This window comes from Mustela nivalis (assembly GCF_964662115.1).
Source record: "Mustela nivalis genome assembly, chromosome: 1".
Taxonomy (NCBI): domain Eukaryota; kingdom Metazoa; phylum Chordata; class Mammalia; order Carnivora; family Mustelidae; genus Mustela; species Mustela nivalis.
The window spans coordinates 144,502,074-144,521,299 of record NC_139020.1 but is presented as its reverse complement, the minus strand read 5'-3'; the positions used below and the strand labels follow the sequence as shown (position 1 = coordinate 144,521,299).

General features: G+C 43.9%; 1 protein-coding gene across 5 annotated transcripts in view; it reads left to right on the top strand.

Moving 5' to 3' along the window:
• The window catches only part of OSBPL10 (oxysterol binding protein like 10), a 313,824-nt gene that overhangs the window by 102,423 nt on the left and 192,175 nt on the right, over positions 1–19,226 (top strand). For all 5 annotated transcript variants that reach the window (XM_082724181.1, XM_082724182.1, XM_082724184.1 and 2 more), the window contains exons 2-3: positions 6,342–6,517; positions 9,915–9,994. In XM_082724181.1, the coding sequence (XP_082580307.1) occupies positions 6,342–6,517; positions 9,915–9,994 (256 nt within the window). The remainder of the gene's footprint in view (positions 1–6,341; positions 6,518–9,914; positions 9,995–19,226) is intronic.

Here is a 19,226-nt window from a genome sequence, read left to right as displayed (position 1 = left end):
CTGAGCTGAAGGCAGAGGCTTTAACCCACTGAACCACCCAGGCACACAGAAATGATGATATTTCAACTGATAGAAATTGGGTGGGTGGGCAGCTGAAACCTGAGTAATCAGTGTGTGTAGGGCTATAAGAACTGCTCCTTGAGCTCTGTGCCTACACCTGTCAAGTTCTCTTGCGGCTTGGGCCCATGGAGGAGGGGAGGATGCCCAAGGTGGAGAAATCCCGCCTCTGTGAGAGGGTCCTCTGTCTCTGCCATTTTGGTGTACCAGTGGGGTGTGCGCTGGGGTTCCCGAAGAGTCGGGCAGCAAATAATCCAACCTAGGAAAGCATCTTAAGTGGAAGACCAACGACAGTGTTGTCCTTAGTGGGGGTAAGGCCGCTGCTCAGATGTCTCCAGCCTGCCGTGTCTGGTGAGTTCCAGCAGTGGGGGCAGGTGCTTCTCAAGACAGGGTGCCTGAGGAAGGTGAGACCCATCTCCGTGGGAAGGATTGCCTGACTACCTGTGGACAGCGGGAGCTGGGTCCTCTTTCCTCATTCATGTGAGGTTGGGGGTGGTGGGTCTGGCAGGCAGGGCGTCCCTGAGGTTCTGGCCCCAGCATCAGGCATGGAGATGAGGGACTGAGCCTCCGGGGAGACGAGAAGAGTCCTGACAGCCTATTGGAGATAACACAGGTATGAAAGGTGCCTGCTCAGCTGCCGTCAAGAGGTGAGCACCTCTTCTTCCTAGGGCCTTTACTCTTGTCGTTTTACTTTTCACCTTTCAATTCAGATGGAGTGACTTAGCTTTTTGTCAGGACCAGCCTGTCTACTAAGTTTGTCTTCAAAGGAAGGTTTTTTACACTGCATTTTTTTCTCTTTATAATTCTCTTGTGGTTTTGTTGCACCTTCTGCCTGTCTGCATCTGTGAACTTCTTCTCAAAGCAACGCCCCCCCAACCTTTCCCGTGACATTTCTGCTCCGGGCTGGAGTTTGGCCTCATGGACGTTGCTGTGCTTTTAGGGTATGTTCTTCCCTGCTCCCAATATAAAAATGGATTTTTCAACTTTCAGATGCTAAACTTGGACCTTAATGAAACTGTCAGGCAGCTGGGTGAGATCAAGAAGCTACAGGTGTAGACAGATAACCTGGGGGATGCAAGAATTGGAAGGCAGTGCTAGGAAAGGGCTGCGGCTGGGGTGTGTGTGTGTGTGTGTGTGAAAGTCAGTGCATGTGCAGCGGAGTGTGAAAGTGTGTGCATGTCCGAGTAGGTAGAAGTGTGGTGTGAGTTCAAGAATGTTGACATGAATGCAGAGGTATGAACGTGAGTATCTGTATAAGTGTGCAGGTGTGTTTGTGGGAACATGTGAGTGTCCACATCTGTGAGTGTGTATATGAAGGGTGGAGTGGTGCACGTGTGTGGTGTATCTAAAGCGGTGAGGCTTGCCTGAAACATAAGCAGTACAGGGGCTGGTCCTCCGTCCTTCCAGGGAAGGCACCTGCTGCGTGCCGTGGCTCCTGGCTTCGGAACTGGCCAGTGGTGTCCCCAGGAAGCTGGGCTGCCAGCAATGAAGACGCCTCTCCAAGCGGGTTTATGTTCTCCCCTGGTTTTCTCTCCCCACCATGTTCTTTGCTTTGTTAATGCAGCGAAAAATACAGGCTCGCTCTGTGTACAGTGAAGTTTACCTTCACATTGGGTTGCACGCTAAAGCCTGAAGACATTAATTAAAAAAAAGAAAAAAAAGAGTAGAATTAAGTTTGTCTTAATCATTTCTCTAGGAGGAAAAACCTGTAAGAATGTTTCAGGATTTTATCTAGCAATTTCACTTGGGCTTAGAAAGTCTCATTTAGAAATATGGCTAACTTTTCCTATTTAGCAGGAAAGCTGTGACTTTCAGATACTGCTCCAGGCTCCGAACAGCAGTAACTGACAGAGCCATGACCCAGTGGGAAACCAAATTTAATTTCATTCCTCCCAGGGGATGTGACCAACCGGGATTGCCCTCCTTAATGCCGTATGGACAGCTCTCCCCTTCCGTGACACAAGCTAACTTACCTTTCAGAGGCCGGCCTGAAGGGACACTTTGTTGAGTTGGCTATAGTTTTTAATCTGCTTGTACTCCATGGCTTCTCTCCAAACACAATAATTTCTCGTTGTCTTTAGAAGGGGAGTAAATTATTGATGACCTTCCTTAGTGCTCATGATTCAAACCTGCACATTTGCATTTAAACTATTTTAGAACGCAGTAGAAGTGGTTCCCCCCCCCATCTGTGACAGGTTAAAATTAAGATGTAGGTTTGAAATACATATTATGAAAAATCATTAATGCGTCCCCATATCCTGCATAATGGGACATCATTTGCTTATTGTCATCCCTATTAGGCAAAAGAACAACATCGAATTCATTTCTTTGCATCAGCTTCTGAATAATGTCTTTGCAAATATACAGTGAGTTGTTTAAACAGGATGCATTTGGGAAGCTGCCTCTGGGAGTGAGGAAAGCTGACACCTTCCTAATCAATGAAGAGTCGGTAGAAGCAATAAGGAGAAAGATGTCAAACCCTTTCTCCTTTCCAGCCAATGGCGCATGCCTCTTCCTTGAAGCCTGTTCTGATCTCTTTCCTCTTCTACTTCCCCCAGGAAAGCTGGTATGATTTTGGACAGGGGATGCTGCAGCTCTGGCCCGGGAGGGTGGGGAGGACACAGAGTGCTCTGGTCGGAGCCCAGTGTTTTTCCCTACACTTGTAAGGAGTGTTACTGTTAGTGTTCTGCCTTGCCGGGAGCGTGTCTGCCTGGCTACGTCACAATGACGTTTGATATAGGTCAAGTTGAAAACGTTTACCCCTAAAGAGCGGGCAGGGTCAGCACTTAAATAATTTGATCATTGGCAGCTCAGACATTACCCTGCTCTCTTGTTGAAGGAGGTTTTTTTGGGTGGGGGAAATTTTGTTTTTGCCACACAGAATTGTGGCAAATTCTTCTTCTTCTTCTTTCTTCTTCTTTTTTTTTCTTTTTAAAGAAGTTTATTTTTTAAAAAGATTTGATTTATCTGTCAGTGCACACAAGCAGGAGGAGTGGCAGGCAGAGGGAGAAGCAGGCTTCCCACTGAGCGGGGAGCCTAATGCGGGACTCTATCCCAGGACCCTGGGATCAGGACTTGAGTCAAAGGTGGATGCTTAAGTGACTGAGCCAGCCAGGTGTCCCTAAGTCGGACCAAATTTTAAGTAGGATGGGGGCACCCGGATGGCTCAGTCAGTGCAGTGTGTGACTCTTGATCTCAGGGTTGTGGGTTTGAGCCCCACATTGGGTGTGGAGATTCCTCAAAAGTAAAATCTTAAAAGAATGTTTTTTTAAGTAGGATGTGAACATAGAAATACTTTTTGTTTGTTTGTATGTGAATTTGTAAGACTAACTGCTGTAACACATCTTGATTGTAATGGCCTAATTCAGCAGAACTTTCTTATTCCTATACCAGCCTGATGTGGGTGCTTCTTAGCAGGTGACTCCCAGGTGGAGATTTGGGGACCCAGGTCCCTTATCTCTTTGCCATAATTGTTGCAGGGTTCCCAAGTTCACCTGCAGGTTGTCTCCATTTCCAACCTGTGTGTGTGTGTGTGTGTGTGTGTGTGTATGAGAGAGAAGATGAGTGTGTGAGAGTGAGTGTGTATGTCCGTGGGCGGGAGAGAGAGAATGTGTGTTTTATGGGTCAAGCCTGCATTGCTTTTGCTCACATCCTATTGGCTAAAACTCCAATGGCAACACCCTAACTGCAGGGGAATCTGGGGAATATATTCTGACAGTGTCTCCTAGAAGAGGCAGGCAGTGTGGAGGTCAGTGCCTCTCCACCTTGAGCTGCCTCAGAATCACCTGGAAGCTGAAAACACTGCTTCCTGGGTTCCTCCCCCAGAGTTTCAGAAGCAGCAGGTCTTGAGTGGGGCCCAAGAATTTACATTTCAAACAAGCTCCCAGGTGATGTGGGTGCTGCTGGAGTAGGGACTTTAATTTGGAATAGTCCTGTCTGTGACGCATTTCGATGTCTGATTTATCCTCTCTCCTCCTGAAAACCAGAGGTCAATCTGTATCATCCCAGTCTAAGGTGCGGGAGGGAAGGAGATGGGTAAGCGAGGCCAACCGTCTCGGCCAGGCTACTTGGAAGGTTAGACATAATTATGAGAGGAAGATTTCTTAGAGGAATTGGAATTCTGGAAGACTGGGACCTGGGCCGTGCGGCACTCTGCGCTGTGGGAGGGAGCTTCCAGCTTGCTGGATTGGCTCTGTTGGGATAGGAAGGTGGGGAGAATAAACAGCAAGTTTGAGAGAGGTGACTCAAGAGCGGTGGCTTGGAGAAAGGGACAAGGGAGGGCTGGCATGACAATCAAAGGGAGGTTTATGAATGCTGGAGCGAACCAAGCCTTGCCCTTGCACTGTGAGTTTCTTTGGGTCTCAGGATATCCATAAATTGGGAATGACAATGTCTAACTGTTGGGCTACTGTGAGGATGAATTAGATCAGAGGGTTGTAAGCTTTCTTGATTCACGGCGCTTCCATGTGAAGAAATCTCTAAGTTTCATTTATTAACTGGTTAGCTCCCAACCACTTCATACATATTTATGTTTCAGCACCTTGGTATTTGAAAAAATAATAATAAACAGGAATGGAAAAAAATCTATTTGTTTAAAGAACGCCAGTTACTTACGCATGGGATGTATGCACCTGCGGGCCCTACATGGCTTTTGAACCTTGGGATCGTATAGGGCATCACTGCCCTCTTTTCCTCTTCCACGATGATACTTGCTTCTTATCCCAGCACCACTGGAAACCCTACTTTGCAAAAGCTACCATGTTGTTCCAAGGAACATAGTGCGATCTAACATTAACCTGTGAAAACAACCTAAGTTTGTACATGTATAGCATTTGACCCGTGTTGAGTATTGCCGCTTATCTCTCAAAAACCCAACTATTTTTGGAGTGCCTCTGTGAGTTCACCGTAGTGACCAGGTCCTTTGGTGCCTGGCTTGGAACTGGAATTTGGTGGGTAGGGTTCCCCCCCTTCATTGATTCATTGAACAAAAGTTCACTGAATGTCAGTGAAGTGTCTGGCACTGTACTGGGCACTGGGGGGGAACTTACTTCTGCTTCCAAAGGGTGTAGCCTCTAGTCAATGTGGAATTAGAGGCTCCAGGTATAGACTCCCACTGGGGGCAGGCTGGGAAGGACGATTTCAAGGTGCTATGAGAGCTTGTGGGAGGAGGTTTCTCAAGTTGGTGGTCCTTGAGTTGGTCCTGAAGGCTGAGAAGTTAACATGGCAAGAAGGCAAAGAAACTGCCATCTAGGTAGAAAGAATAGCGTTCTGGGAGGGTGTTTTTCAAACTAGAGAAGGACCCTTCCTCCTCCCCTCAGTTACATTGTAGTTGATTTGTGACTAGTGTGTAGCTTGTGTGTGCCATGTGTATGGGGCTACATCCAGGCTGTTCAATGAGACTGATTCACCCATCGGGTGGTGGGATGTTGAAGCAAAGCCAAACTGCAAAGCTGTTGTAGACTGGAAACAATCTGTGGGCCACCCTTGGAGTAATTGTTCTAGACAGGGAGGAACAGCATGATCCAAGGTCCTTTGGTATGGGAGATGACTTGGGGACTCTGAGGGCGGAGAGGAAAGGCTGGTGTGAGTGGAACAGAAACCAAGAAGGTGGAAAAACCAGCAGGGGCTGTTGTGCGCCTCTAGACTGCAGGAAGTACTTGCATCTCAGACGAAGACCTTTTTTTCCTGGTAGAGAAGGGGAGGTTGTTATGGTGACTTCCTAGGTCAGAGCGAGTTCTTGGAGGACCTGCTGGCGTGTGCACCTCGTTCTCTGACCGGTGACCCCTGGAGCTCTGTCTCCTTAGGATTACCCAGGCCACTGGCAGGAAGCTCAGGGCTCAGCTTGCTGTTCCCTGAGTGTAAAACAGCCTCTCTTAGAGGCTTAGAAATGCTAGCTGTTCCTGCGAAGTCCTACAGAGTGTGTTACCTGAGGCTGTGTCCCAGTGCACCTGCTTGCCTTTGTGTGTGTGTGTGTGGGAGGGGTCATTTGGGGGTTTACGGTGGTATCCTGGGCACCAGGCAAGGTAATGGGCATTCCACCCACTCCGGAATGGACTCAGTCCTTGCCTTGCCCCAGTGGCCCATTATAAGCACCATTCTGACCTAAGAACCCAGGACTCTCTCTGTGCTCATGGGCTGACTTCTCTGGGGTGCCTGGGAGGGAGTTTTGGTTTCGACCTTCTTGAGTTGAGAGCCTTGGCGTTGATTTAAGGATCACTTTCCTCCTTTGCCATGAGGAGTGGGCTGGAGAAGGAAAAGTGATGCACTGTGGTTTCTCTGCGCAGGTACTTTGTGCTGGATTTTGAGGCTGGCATCCTGCAGTATTTTGTGAACGAGCAAAGCAAACACCAGAAGCCTCGGGGAGCCCTGTCTCTGTCTGGAGCCATAGTGTCCCTGAGCGACGAAGCCCCCCACATGTTGGTGGTGTACTCCGCTAACGGAGAGATGTATAAACTGAGAGGTATGTTCTCCTGCCAACTCTTCACATGGGTCTCAGGGGCTGCACCCCTAGTTATCATGGGGATGGCTCTCTTTGTGTGTGTGTGTGTGTGTGTGTGTGTGTGTGTGTGTGTGTGTGTGTTTTAATACCCTTTAACAGTTTGCTGTGTTCAAGAACTCTGTGGTAACAGACACTGCCTTTCTTTCTTTCTTTTTTTTTTTTTTTAAAGAAGAGAATCCTCTTTATTTTCTCTTCAGATTATTTATTTATTTGACAGACAGAAATCACAAATAGGCAGAGAGGCAGGCAGAGAGAGAGGAGGAAGCAGGCTCCCTGTTGAGCAGAGAGCCCGATGCGGGGCTCTATCCCAGGACCCTGGGATCATAACCTGAGCTGAAGGCAGAGGCTTAACCCACTGAGCCACCCAGGTGCCCCTGGACACTGCCTTTCTTAATGTCTAGGGTGGGGAGATGGAGCTGACATTAGGAATTGCCTTTCTTTAATAACTGCAGAATTAAGGACAGATGAAAGGGGAGTGACACTAAAGCCAGCTCAGCTCTTAGATTTCAGATTTTTCCTTTTAGCTCAGTGTGTATTTTCTTGGACTTTACAGTGTGAGTCTTCACTACAGTCCCCTGTGGGGACTGTGCTGTGAGGACAAAACAAGCCTTTCAAGGGTCAAGGCACCCCTCCCCACCCCAAATTCCTCTAGAACCATCTCTCAGCAAAGGGCCCTGTCACTTACATTGTATTTATTCTGGTATGGTATTGGAGTCTAGTGAGGAAGCCATCTCCTTGGGGTGGAGTTAATTTTTTTGTCTTGCTTTTCCCACTTCTTTCTGCTTCTTGAAAACTGAAGTCTATATGGAAGCCCCTCACTGAGCTGTAACTGTAGGTCCTGCCACCCCTTAGAGGCACGTCCATCATACAGGTTTTTAGCAATGCCAGGCCTGACTGTAGCAGTTTAATTGGATGGCTAGATCATTCTTCCATCATTCCATTATAGTTGCATTGCCAGGAGAAGTTTTCTTCTAATGAAATAACAAAAAAAATCCAAATGCCCATGTTGGTGTATGCTTGCACATGCATGTATAGACACACACACACGCACACACACGGAGTCAGTGTTATTAAGGTCTGAGGAAGGGAAGAACTTGTATGTATTAAGTGTTGGGAGTTAGTTGAGAATCCTATCTTATATTTTTCTTTGTCCAGGTAGGGGCTTCAGTACAAAGAACAGGCTCTTTCTCTCCTTAACCCCAAGGAACTGATGACGATAAGTTGGCCTCTGCAAAGCCAAACCCAGGACCCAGCCTCCTTGCCTCTGAGTCCAGTTTTCATGGTTCCATCTCCAAGCTTTACTGCCAAGAGATGGAATAAGCTAATGTTTCTTTATTATCTATACACAAGTCATATTTCAGAATCTATAAAACAATCCAGGAACCTATGAAATAAAAATGCCTACAGTTGAAAAAAGTTTTTTAGTTTCTAGAAACGTGGGCAGATTCATGTTCTCTTTGGAGATTCACAGTGTGTGTTCCAGCTGGCTAGATTTATATGGTCCTTGCTTTCGTTTTGTTGTTTATTGCTTAATAAATTGTTAGAGCAGAAACGAAAGCAGGTGAAAAACTTAATAGCATTTCCCCCGACCTCCCCTCCACCCCCCGCCCTGCCTGTGGTTTATAAAATGACACAAACCCACACAAATAAAAAAAAATCCAACGAATAGGACAATTGAGCCATCTCATTTTGCCTTTTACGAGTTGATACTATTCTCAGGATTATTATGCCCCAGGGGTTTGTTGGTTGTTGTTGTTGTTGTTGTTTTAAGGGTAGCTTTAATAGCAAATACAAAAGTTTTATCTGTGACATTATCGCAAGGGCTAAATTTAGCTTAAAGTTAGCAACTGCAGAAAAGGTGGGATAAATTTCGGTGGATATATGGCTGGTCCTTGGCTCACCCTCCGAGGATCTGGGTTTACTCGAGCACGTCTCACCTACGTGTAGAGTTGAATGAGTCTTGATGTCAGTAGTTGCACGGCTTCTGAGAGTGTTTTTGGTGCCATGAACTGGCAGTTCTTCACCTTTCCTAAAGGAAAAAGGCTCTAGTTTCTGCAGAATCCTTTGGAAGTCCAGTTCACCTGGGCTTAACGCTGGTCTACCCCTCCTGATTTGTTCACCCGAAAGTTCAAGCTGAAGTTGAGTTGTACTGACAAACGACTCCGAGGCCCATTTTTGTAAACAATTATAACTTCCAAGGGAATCTTTGTTTCCTGCCTAGTCAACATTCATGCAGTTAATGTTATATTAAACTATTTATGCAGTTAGTTATGCAGTGAAATTGATGACTTAGATTTTATTAGAACCTGTTATGTGTCCATGAGAGTTTAAGAAAATGATGTGATCTATTTGAGATGTGGGAGTGTGGATGGAAGATAATGACCATACACTTGGCCTGTATTTTAATGTCTCTTTGGGGGAAATTTGAGGACCTCTAAAGCAGCGTTTGGAATGTTGTTCTGTCCAATCATAACATGAGTCATTGAGGACACATATGAAAATAATTCAATTGAATGCTTATTTTGTAGATCCTGGTAAGTCCACAGTACAATGCTAGAAATGCCCAAAGGCTCTGAAAAACTATCCTCTGAGCCTCTTATTTGTCACACATACAGAGGCACTTAAAAATAATCACGTTTTCCCTTTCCTGCTTTTTATTTTTATTGATGGGAGAGAGTGCAGGGAAGGGGGTAGATGGAGATGGAAAGGGAGAGGACTCTAGCAGCCTCCCTCCTGAGCCCAGGGCCCCACATCAGGCTCAATGTCAGAGTCCTGCTCCACTCAGGTGCCCCTCTGCTGCCTCTTTAAATAAGTAGAAATGATCAGGCACCGGAGTGGCTCAGTTGGTTAAGCAGCATCTTTGGCTCAGGTCGTGATCTCAGCGTTTTGGGATTGAGCCCTGCATCAGGGCTCCCTGCTCAGTAGGGAGCCTGCTTCTCCCTCTCCCTTTGTCTCCCAGCTTGTGTTCTCATTCTGTCTCTGTCAAATAAATAAATCTTAAAAAAAAAAAAAAAAAAAAAAAAAGGAGAGAGAAATGACTTTTTTCAGAGGAGGTTAAAAAAATGACCAAATTGTTCTTAGACATTTTGGAGTACGTTTGTGATGTGGTTTAAGAGGGAATTTTCTGTTGATGTTAAGTGAAATTTCTTTCTTTCTTTCTTTCTTTTTTTTTTTTTTTTGTCTGTTTGTTTGTTTTGGTGTAGGCACGGGCTGCTTGAGAATATTGTGATCTGCCTTCCTTCTTCCCTTTGCTCTTTCCACCTCACTCCCTGGGCTCCCCCACCTGCTAAGGTGGGTGTAGAAGTAGGTTGGCTACATTTCGGAACAATCTCTACAAGCCGTTTCTTCTCTATTTTAGCTGCTGATGCAAAGGAGAAACAGTTTTGGGTGACTCAGCTTCGAGCTTGTGCCAAATACCACATGGAAACGAGTTCTAAGGTAAGTATTCACCGGGGAGCAAGGAAGCATTGGAGTAATAATTTGGATTAGCTGCCCTTTAGCCCAATTAACCTGTTTCTTTGGGGAAGCTGTTTTTCATGCTATTTTTGAAGTTACCCACTATACTGGAATTCATATTGTCCTGCTGCATTTAAATCTAAAACCAAGAGCAGAGTAGTAAGATTAGCTTGTAGGTAGAAGGAAGAGGCCTGCAGGCACCTCACTGGAACTGCTTCCGGGAAGACCCTTCTGTTGCTTTGCGCCTTGTCGGGTTCAGCAGCGGTTAATGTCTGTTGGGAAGCCTGAGTGCATGATTTTGCTGTGGCGGCAGGAGAGTCCGATTTTCTGTTCATGGAGCCTTGTTGTTGTCAGTGTCCTTAAATGAAACCTAGACCCCACACTGACGAAGTATCCTGCAAGGAGCTTAAGCGTTCCAAGTATAGGAACATTCTCGGGTAATGTGGCATCCAAGTGTGAATTCGGGATTCGGTAGGAGGTCTTCGATCAGATATGTGGGAGACAGGAGGTAGGTATTTTCATGGATGATCTGGAGAATTTCCTAACATTAGAATATAGAAAATAATTGCAAAATAAATTTATTCAGGGCAATAAATATTTGTTGACCTCAACACTCAAAGGACTACCCCTTTTATATCACTAATTCCAATTTAGGCACGGTACCAGTTGACAGTGTTTTTCCACATCCAAAGACATTTCCATTTCCATGGGAAATGTCTTGCTTACATACACCTCCCTCTTCTGCCTCCAAGTACAACCTGAACTGATTTCTTCATAATGATTTTGTTCTGTTAATTTTCTTTCTTTTAAGAGACTTCCTTTTCCTTGACTTGCTTACTACTGTTTCGCTCTTACCCTTTTTGACATCCCCATGCAAAATCTGGGTTACCATAGGTAGGGCCCTATTTCTAAAGCTTTTTTCTCTCTGGCTTGCTTTATTTTCTAGGAATTATGGTAGAAGTTCTGGACATTTCATCAGTATTTTATAAACTCTTAGGGCAGTTAGATTTTATTTTTCATGTGTATCTTTTTCTTTTTTCGTAGAACAGAACTGGGGCACCTGGGTGGTTCAGTCGGTTGAGCATGTGCCTTCAGCTCATGTCATGATCTCAGGGTTCTAGGACCAAGCCCTACGTTGGGCTCCCTTCTCACCGGAGAGCCTGCTTCTCTTTCCCTCAGCCTCTCTGCTGGCTTGTGCTTTCACTCTCTTTCTCCAATAAATAAATAAAATATTGAAAAACTCAACAGAAGGGCATAAAATAAAAAGGACAGATGCCCCTCTATTGTCTCGTATGCTCATTAGAGATAATTACACTTAATAGTTCTTGCACATCATTCAAGTAGATTTAGGCATGTGTTAGGATATATGTCTTTTCTGTATTTGTGGTTTTTGTAAGGATGGGACTGTATCATGCATATAGTCCTTCCTGCCTTTTTTAAAGATAAAATAAGATCTTTAAAATAAGATCTTTTAAAATAAAATAAAAAAGATCTTTAAAATCTTTTTGGAGATCTTATTAGGTACCTGGGATCTACTGTAATCTTTCTTAGGATGGATGGATGGTGTTCTAAGGAATGGATGTCTGCTTTGTTGAAATTCTCTACTGATGGACATTTAGGTTGTTAGACATAATGCTATAGCAAACATCTTCGTATCTATATCTTTTTGTGCCTCTAGGTGTACACAGGAAACTACATTCAGTGGAATTGCTGGGTGATAGACTGTCTGCGCTGTTTTTCCTAGACATTGCTAAATTGTCTTCTAAAACGGTTGTCCTATGTTGTAGTGCTACCAGTTTTGTGTGTAAAGATGCATTTCCCCCTCTAATGGTGGCTCTTCTAACATTCTGTTTTTAAGTCTTATAGTTAAAAAATTAATTTAATTAATTAATTAATTAATCCCATCACTTCTAAAATGACTGGGGCTGAGTACATTTTCAAATATTGATCACCACATGTATTTCTTTGATGTGATCTGTCCATTTTTATCCTTCATCCCTTTCTCTCTTCTTTTTTTCCTCCTTGATTTGCACTTAACTAGATGTGAACTGAGCATTATTTGTCCTTTGTCTGTCATTTGTATTATAAATCTTTTTTCCTGCTAGGCCACCTGTATTTTGACTTGGGGTACATTTTTTGCTAAGTAGGATAGTTAATTTTTGTGGTCAAATTTATGAATATTTTCATTTTTGGCATTTGGTAGTATATTATGCTTAGTAAAGGCTTCTTTGTTCTAAAATGATGAAAACATTCTTTGGTGTTTTCCTCCAGTGAATTTGTAGTTTAATTATCGTGTTTCAATCATTGGTTCATCTTGAATTTATTTTGGGTGTAAGAATCGAGGTCAGGAAACCAGCTTGAAGTGCACTGATGTTTTAATGAATCCCTGGAGACCAGGAAGTTAAAGACCTCTTCATGGTAGTAAGAGATAGGAAGGGAATTTAAAGATTCTCTGAAGGGGAATTTGATTTACTGATGTGTTCTCTGGGTAGTTTCGAGAATACAGATTAACCTGTTAATGCAAAACCCAAATAAATAATAATTTAGATGGCAGGGCCTGTAGGATTTCCTATTTGAGACTGGAAGTGAAATTGCTGACCATCGCTCATTTATAGCAGAGCTCTTGTGATCCCCTAGGGAATCATAATTTTTACATTGTGAACAGACCTGGTTGTTCAGGAGAGGCATTATGAAGTCCAGGTCTGCTTAGGCAAAAGCTAGTCTTGAAAATGAAGTTGGGCTTAATATGACTATAAACTCAATGTCCATTTAACTGTAGGATGGGTATTTACTTTGCATCAAGGTTATTAGGAATACATCCGGAAACTTATCTCTACTCTGTTCTTCCTCCTTCCCTCTCAGCAGGTCAGATCCCTCTGCAGCAGATTATAGAGAATAGCCTCCCTGTGATAGCTTGGAAGTTTGTCTTTTAGAAACCTTTTTTTTTTTTTTTTAAATCAAGTGTTCCCTGTAACAAGTATGAGGCAGATGGAATGGTGCTATCATTCTGACTGCCCTTGGTGAGAACTGCAGGAGCACCATATTCATCCAACCTGCAAAGGGCTTCATGGAGGACCTGTCCACCAGTTCTGAAACCCAGACCTGTCCCAGTCAGTACCTGAGGAGGTTTTCCCCAGTCTCGAAGTGAAATGAGAAAAACCTTCCCTAAATGTGCCTGAAGTCAGCTGTAGTCAATATAAAGGATGGCTCTTTATTCCGAAATTATATTGCTTCACTTTTTAAGGGTTAAAATACTTTTTATTGTAGAAGATACAGAGTATTTATGGACTCATGGTTTATTGAGGTATAAATTACATAAAGTAAAATTCATTCCTTTTAAGTGTGACGTTTTTCATGGCTGCGTGCAGTCATGTAACCTTCACCACAAATATCATTCTGTCACCCCCAAAAGTTCCCTCTCTATCCTGTTGTGGCGAATCCCCTCCCCCTCAGCTCCAGGCAACCACCTATCCACTTTTTTATGTGGAGTTTTGCTTTTTTTCTAGAATGTTCTATGCACTGAATTATACACATTTCACATCAGACTTCTTTCACTTAGCGTAATGCTTCTGAATTTCACCTGTGCTGGTGTATCAGTAGTTGATTCTTTTTAAATTTCAGCTACTTTAGTGACTGTGTGGTACTTCTTGTTCTTAATATCTTTTTTCAAAAATCAAAAGGGATTACTAACCTCTAAATTAATTCAAAAATTCTCAGGCTAAAAAGATTTCTAGATCCATTCCCAGATTTAAAAAAAAAAAAAGTACTCGTTTTTGAAACCTAAGGTTCTGACTCTCTAGTCGAGCCCTATGGTTTCCATAGGTTTCCATATGGTAGGGAAGCTCCAGCTGGGAGGGCAGTGGAGCCAAGGCTTGAGATCAGGTCTCTGATTTCCTGCTCTTACCTGTCACACATGTCAGCCAGGGCTGCTGTCTTACCTTCCATGGGTGATGGAGCCCCTTTTTGGACAGTTGGTGCTTCTAGATGGACAGAAACTGCCAAAGATTGATAATCCCCTTTTCTTGACATCACCTAGGTTCATCCTGCAGCCTCTAGTTGTTATTCAAGGTGCCCCTGCAAGGGTGTGAGGCGAGTCTGTTAGGAAGATTAGAACACTGACTTTCTCTGAGAATACACAAAAACAAAACAAAACAAAACCTCTTATTTTTAATTCAGTATAAAAATTCAGGCAGCGTAAAGCCCTGATTGGAAAAGGGTTAAGAGACAGCTGTTGGGAGCTGTCCTCTTGAGAATTTACTAGTGTGTGACTTTGAAGGATCAAATGTAAGAGTGAGTGTCTAGTTTTCATTCAGTAGGTGGTGTTTCAGAACCCCTAGGGTGGGGGCACAGTGGTGTTCTGGGGACTATGATAAGCACTGAGCATGGGAAAGGAACTGTCTGTTGACAGAAGTAATGACGTTTAATACCTTCTGTGTGAGTGACCATCACTCGGGATCATGCTATGCTTCACAGATGTCCTGTGAGGTAGGTAGTATTGTGCCCATGTTGACAGAAAGCTGAGACCAACGGAACGTCAGTGGTAGGCTCAATGTCACGTAGCCATTAAGTGAGTGGATGGGGATGAGAGCCAGAGTTCTCCATCATCCCTCCTCTGGTTTCCTGGCTTGAGCCATGAGAAGGTTCTGGATGGTATTCTACTGCCATGAACTCTATATTTCATACTGTGGGGGTGGGGGGACAGCTCAGAATAGGACACCTGTAATTTTTGTGTACTCAACGAACCCTTCTCCAGTCCTTTCAGTAGATTCTGATCCCTGAATTCTTCAGGGAGTTGGCTCCAAAGTAACATTGGCCTTTTGCATTGATCTTTTTGTGATGTCATCTCATAATGGTAAGTACTTTTGGCAAGTCCCCATGAGCCTTGAATGAAAAGTGTCTTCTCATGGAGTACGTGTTTGTTTCAGCTCAGGAATTCTGGTTTAGAAGAAATACTGTGGCGTGCACAGTGAGAGGTCCTACATTAAAATCTGAAAAACAATCTGAGGAGTTTGAAGTGGGGGGTGGGAGGTTGGGGTACCAGGTGGTGGGTATTATAGAGGGCACGGATTGCGTGGATCACTGGGTGTGGTGAAAAAATAATGAATACTGTTTTTCTGAAAATAAATAAATCAATTTAATAAAAATAAAAAAATCCTCACTCTGCTGATGATGTATGGAGCAAACCTGCTCAGGTCACTTTTCCTCTTTCTGGTTCTCTGCCCTCATCTTTGAAATGGTAATGTCTGTCTCCTGAGGTGGTCTTATGGCACAAGAAAGGGAAAGCAGGTGAAAGCTAGTTGCCCACAGGAAGCCCTCCACGGAGTTAGGGGCTCAGTAACTTGTGCTGATGTTTATTTAGTAAGCCTGCTGCCTGGAAGGCCAGCATTTCAGCTGCCCTTAGTTCTTGGACAAAACCCTCAAGGAGAACAAGCATGCTTTTCATCCGTTTGTGGTTACATGTTTTCAGATAGACCCTGTGATTTGCAAATAGCCATATCCCAGAACTCAGGGTCATTCAAAATCTGTGGAAGTCCATATATGGACGTAGGCAGCTGGGACACAAATAATGCTGTTTTCAAGGGACTTTGACCTGTGGGGAAAAGTAGGCTAGTGGGATCAGGAGCCAAGCTGATTAGAAAGCACTTAAGGACATTCAGATTTTGAAAATTTTAGTTTCATTGGCTTTTACTGTGACCGAGTGGGAGAAGTTTTTGAAGATTAAGCTTGATGGAAACTGTTGTTTTCAATACTTTTATTTTTTATTTTTTAAAAAATTTTCCCTCATCTTGGGGCTCCTGGGTGGCTCAGTCGGTTAAGCGTCTGCCTTTGGCTCAGGTCATGATCCCAGGGTCCTGGCATCAAGCCCCACGTCCCAGCCTGCTTCTCCCACTCTGCCTCTGCTCCTCTTCTGCTTGTGTTCTCCCTCTCAAACAAGTAAATGAACCCTTATACTTTTTTTTTCTTATCCAGACATGGAAGGGTGGATTCACTTGAGATGGGCAGGGGTGACTTGTGTTGTAAGTGAGCTCATGAGTCTTCTCTGATAATTGAGCATTAGTACCTTCTCCCTTGACTTTCAACCCTAAAGGATAATGTGTGACATATGGTAGCAATTTATCACTTTTCCAGCAAGTACACTATGGTGAGAGACAGCGCGGTCGTTTAAAAGCTTAATGGAGCTTATAGCTTCCTCTTTCTGGCTCAGCTGGCCTCTCTCGGACTGCGCCCCATCCCTACCACAAACATACTCTTGTTATGAATTCACTACTGACAATTGTGAGGTTCCCCCCGCCATAATGTAAGTAGCATCATTTAAGAAAAAATTACGAGTATTATCTATACTCAATAGAAAGTGTTCAGAAGATAGGAAAATCTAAAGAAAGGAAAAAAATGGCTCCCAATCCCAGTCCAGACCTAATCTCTGATGACACCATTTGGGTGGCCATCCTTCTCTACACTTCTGTGTGGACAAATGGAAGTCACATGACTGCATTTGGAGGTTCCTCCTTCCATCTCTTTACATGCACAGAAATCACATGAATTTGTTTTTGTGGGTAGCTTTCCTTCCCTGTGAGGGTGGACTTGTGGGGCCAGGCTTTGGCCACAGGCTTATTCTCTCTGTTGGGGTTGTTTTATGTTTAAAAGGACTGTGTAAGTGTTTTGCTGTTTCTTAGAGCATTTCTGGGGTCTATGTTGTGTTTTACTTCTGGTGAGCAACGTGCCCTTCTGTCTTGGTCACTTCTCATGCCCATGTTCCTTGTTCTGCTCTTGTTCAGTTCCAGAGGGGAAGTTGAGGAACTGAAGGTCCATCTCCATCGGTGTATTTACCCATCCAACAACATGGAAAATGTAGATATTTTTTTAAATCTATGGGGACATTAGGTAAGAAAATGTTGAAATTGGATACTTTTGAAATACTTAACACTAGTCATTGTATTTGAAATCCTTTCTCTGAGTCAGGGCCTCAGGCCTGACTTCATCCTTTTATTTACTCCTTTGGGGTCCAGAGATCCCATTCCTTCTGAATCCTCCTCTTCATCATGTGTCCACTGAGGAAGTCAGTAGGTCCCAGGGAATTTGTCTGTGGAGAGCATTTGAAGACACTGTGGTCAGATCAGATTGGTGTGTGGTTAGGACTCCTGGTCCTTGGGAGGTAATTGTAAATTAAAATGCACATTTTAGGGTACAGTCTTTCATGCATATTTGGTCATAGAGGAATATGATCGACCAATATGGGATTTTAAATTCATTATTAGTCTTAGAAGGTCTTGGATGAGCAGCAAAAGCTGCTGAGTTTCAAGGAGTGTATATATATAAATATTCATGCTGGAAGTGGCCCAGATCACAGGTGTTGTTTTTTTTTTTTTGGTTTGTTTTTTGTTTTTTTGTTTTTTGCTATCCCTTAAAATGGTAGTTGGCATACTAACTTGTGATATTAGAGATTAGTCTCCTCTGGTGTCTAGGAGGTGGACATCCTCTTCTGAAGGTAATGCCGAGTAAGGGCCTGCCCATGTTTTTGCACAAGTTACAGCTTCCCCAGACAGTGGACAACTGGTCACCTGTGATATAGCTCCTGACTCCCTTCCTCTGCTTTTGCCATGACTCCCCAGTGATCTAGAGGTTCAGTTGGGTTTGATGGGACTCCAGACAATGTGAAAGGAGACGGGAGAGTGATGGGCTGGCCTGGCAAAGAGGCTGGTGCTGGGCTGGTAAGAGCATAGTCCATGGGTACCTTCTGTCCCAAGGGTGGTGTGCTTTGGGTCAAGAGGCCCTGCTGGTGACTCTGCCCCTCTAGCAGGTTGCCAGGTACAGAGAACCCTGCCTTGGGGATGCTCAGAGACCTACGCTGGGGTGGCGTGGGAAATGTGTGGACTACTTCTCTTCTGGGGAATCAGAAGTCTTGCCTGTTGAGGGGAGGTGTGGGAGGAGAATTCTAACTGAATGTTAAATCCACGGCCAGTGTAAAGAGAGGATGATTTGGAGCTACCGTGTAATGGTTTCTGAAGGCAGAAGCTTATAACTTCCCTGACTCTCTGCCATGCTGGGGTGTGAGCCAGAGGGCTTGGGTGAGGTGATTTCATGTCTTGGTTAGGGATGTATCATAACAGGAAGCACCTGTTTGCCGAGACAAACCCAGGGACAGCTGTAGAATCTGACCCCATGTGGCCACAAGGGACATCAGATGCCTTCGAGTCCAGCATCCTGGCCCCACCTCCTGTCACTATTTCAGCAAAAATGCTACCAAATATTCAAATAATGAGGTCATATGGGTTGTTTGTCCTCAAAACAATAGCCAATTTTAGTCACTCAGAGAAGGCACTGCTGGTAACTCACTAATAAAATGTTGAGAATCTTGGGGGTGTAGTCTGACAAATGACATTGGTTTGGAGCCTCTGAGAACAATTTACAGTAACTTGGAAGTAATAGAATGATTAGAAAGTGGGAAGAGATTCCAAACTCCCTTTGTTCCACTTGTCTAACAAACAATAGAGGTAAGAAATCAGGACAAAAGGTAGGTTCTAAAACTGCTGTCTTAATATGGAGGCCTCTGGCCACATGAGGGTTTTTAAATTTAAATTACAGTTGACCCTTGAACAATGCAGGGGTTGGGGTGCTATCCAGCCCTCCTTCCCCATAGTCAAAAAATACACTTACAACTTTTGACTCTCCCAATACTTTACTGATAGCCTGTTGGCAAGTGTTATCTACAAGGTAAACTATTGACTAACACATTTTCATGTTATTTGTGTTATAGACTGTATTCTCACCGTAAAGTAAGCTAGAGAAAAGAAAATGTTAAAATCGTAAGGATGAGAAAATATAGCACTGTATTGTATTGAGAAAGAACTACATGTAAGTGGACCCCTTCTCAATTCAAACCTATGTTGTTCAAGGGTCCACTGTAACTGAAATTAAATTTTCAAAGTTGAGTTCCTTAGTTGCACTTAGCTCAGTCGTCACATCTGGCTGATGGCTGCCATATTGGACAGCACAGATAGAGAACATTTCCATCATCACAGAAAGTTCCTATGGTTTCTGAGGAGGGAACTTACCAGTGTCTAGCTTAATCTCTTCTTGTGCTATGGACTATTTATTTTTATTTTTTATCTAAAAAGAATGAGTGGTGTCTCCCTCAATCCCCCAAACCTCTGTCTTTCCCTGCTTCCTCTCAGGAGTTCTGGTCTCCTCCATGCCCTTGACCTCAAACATCTTG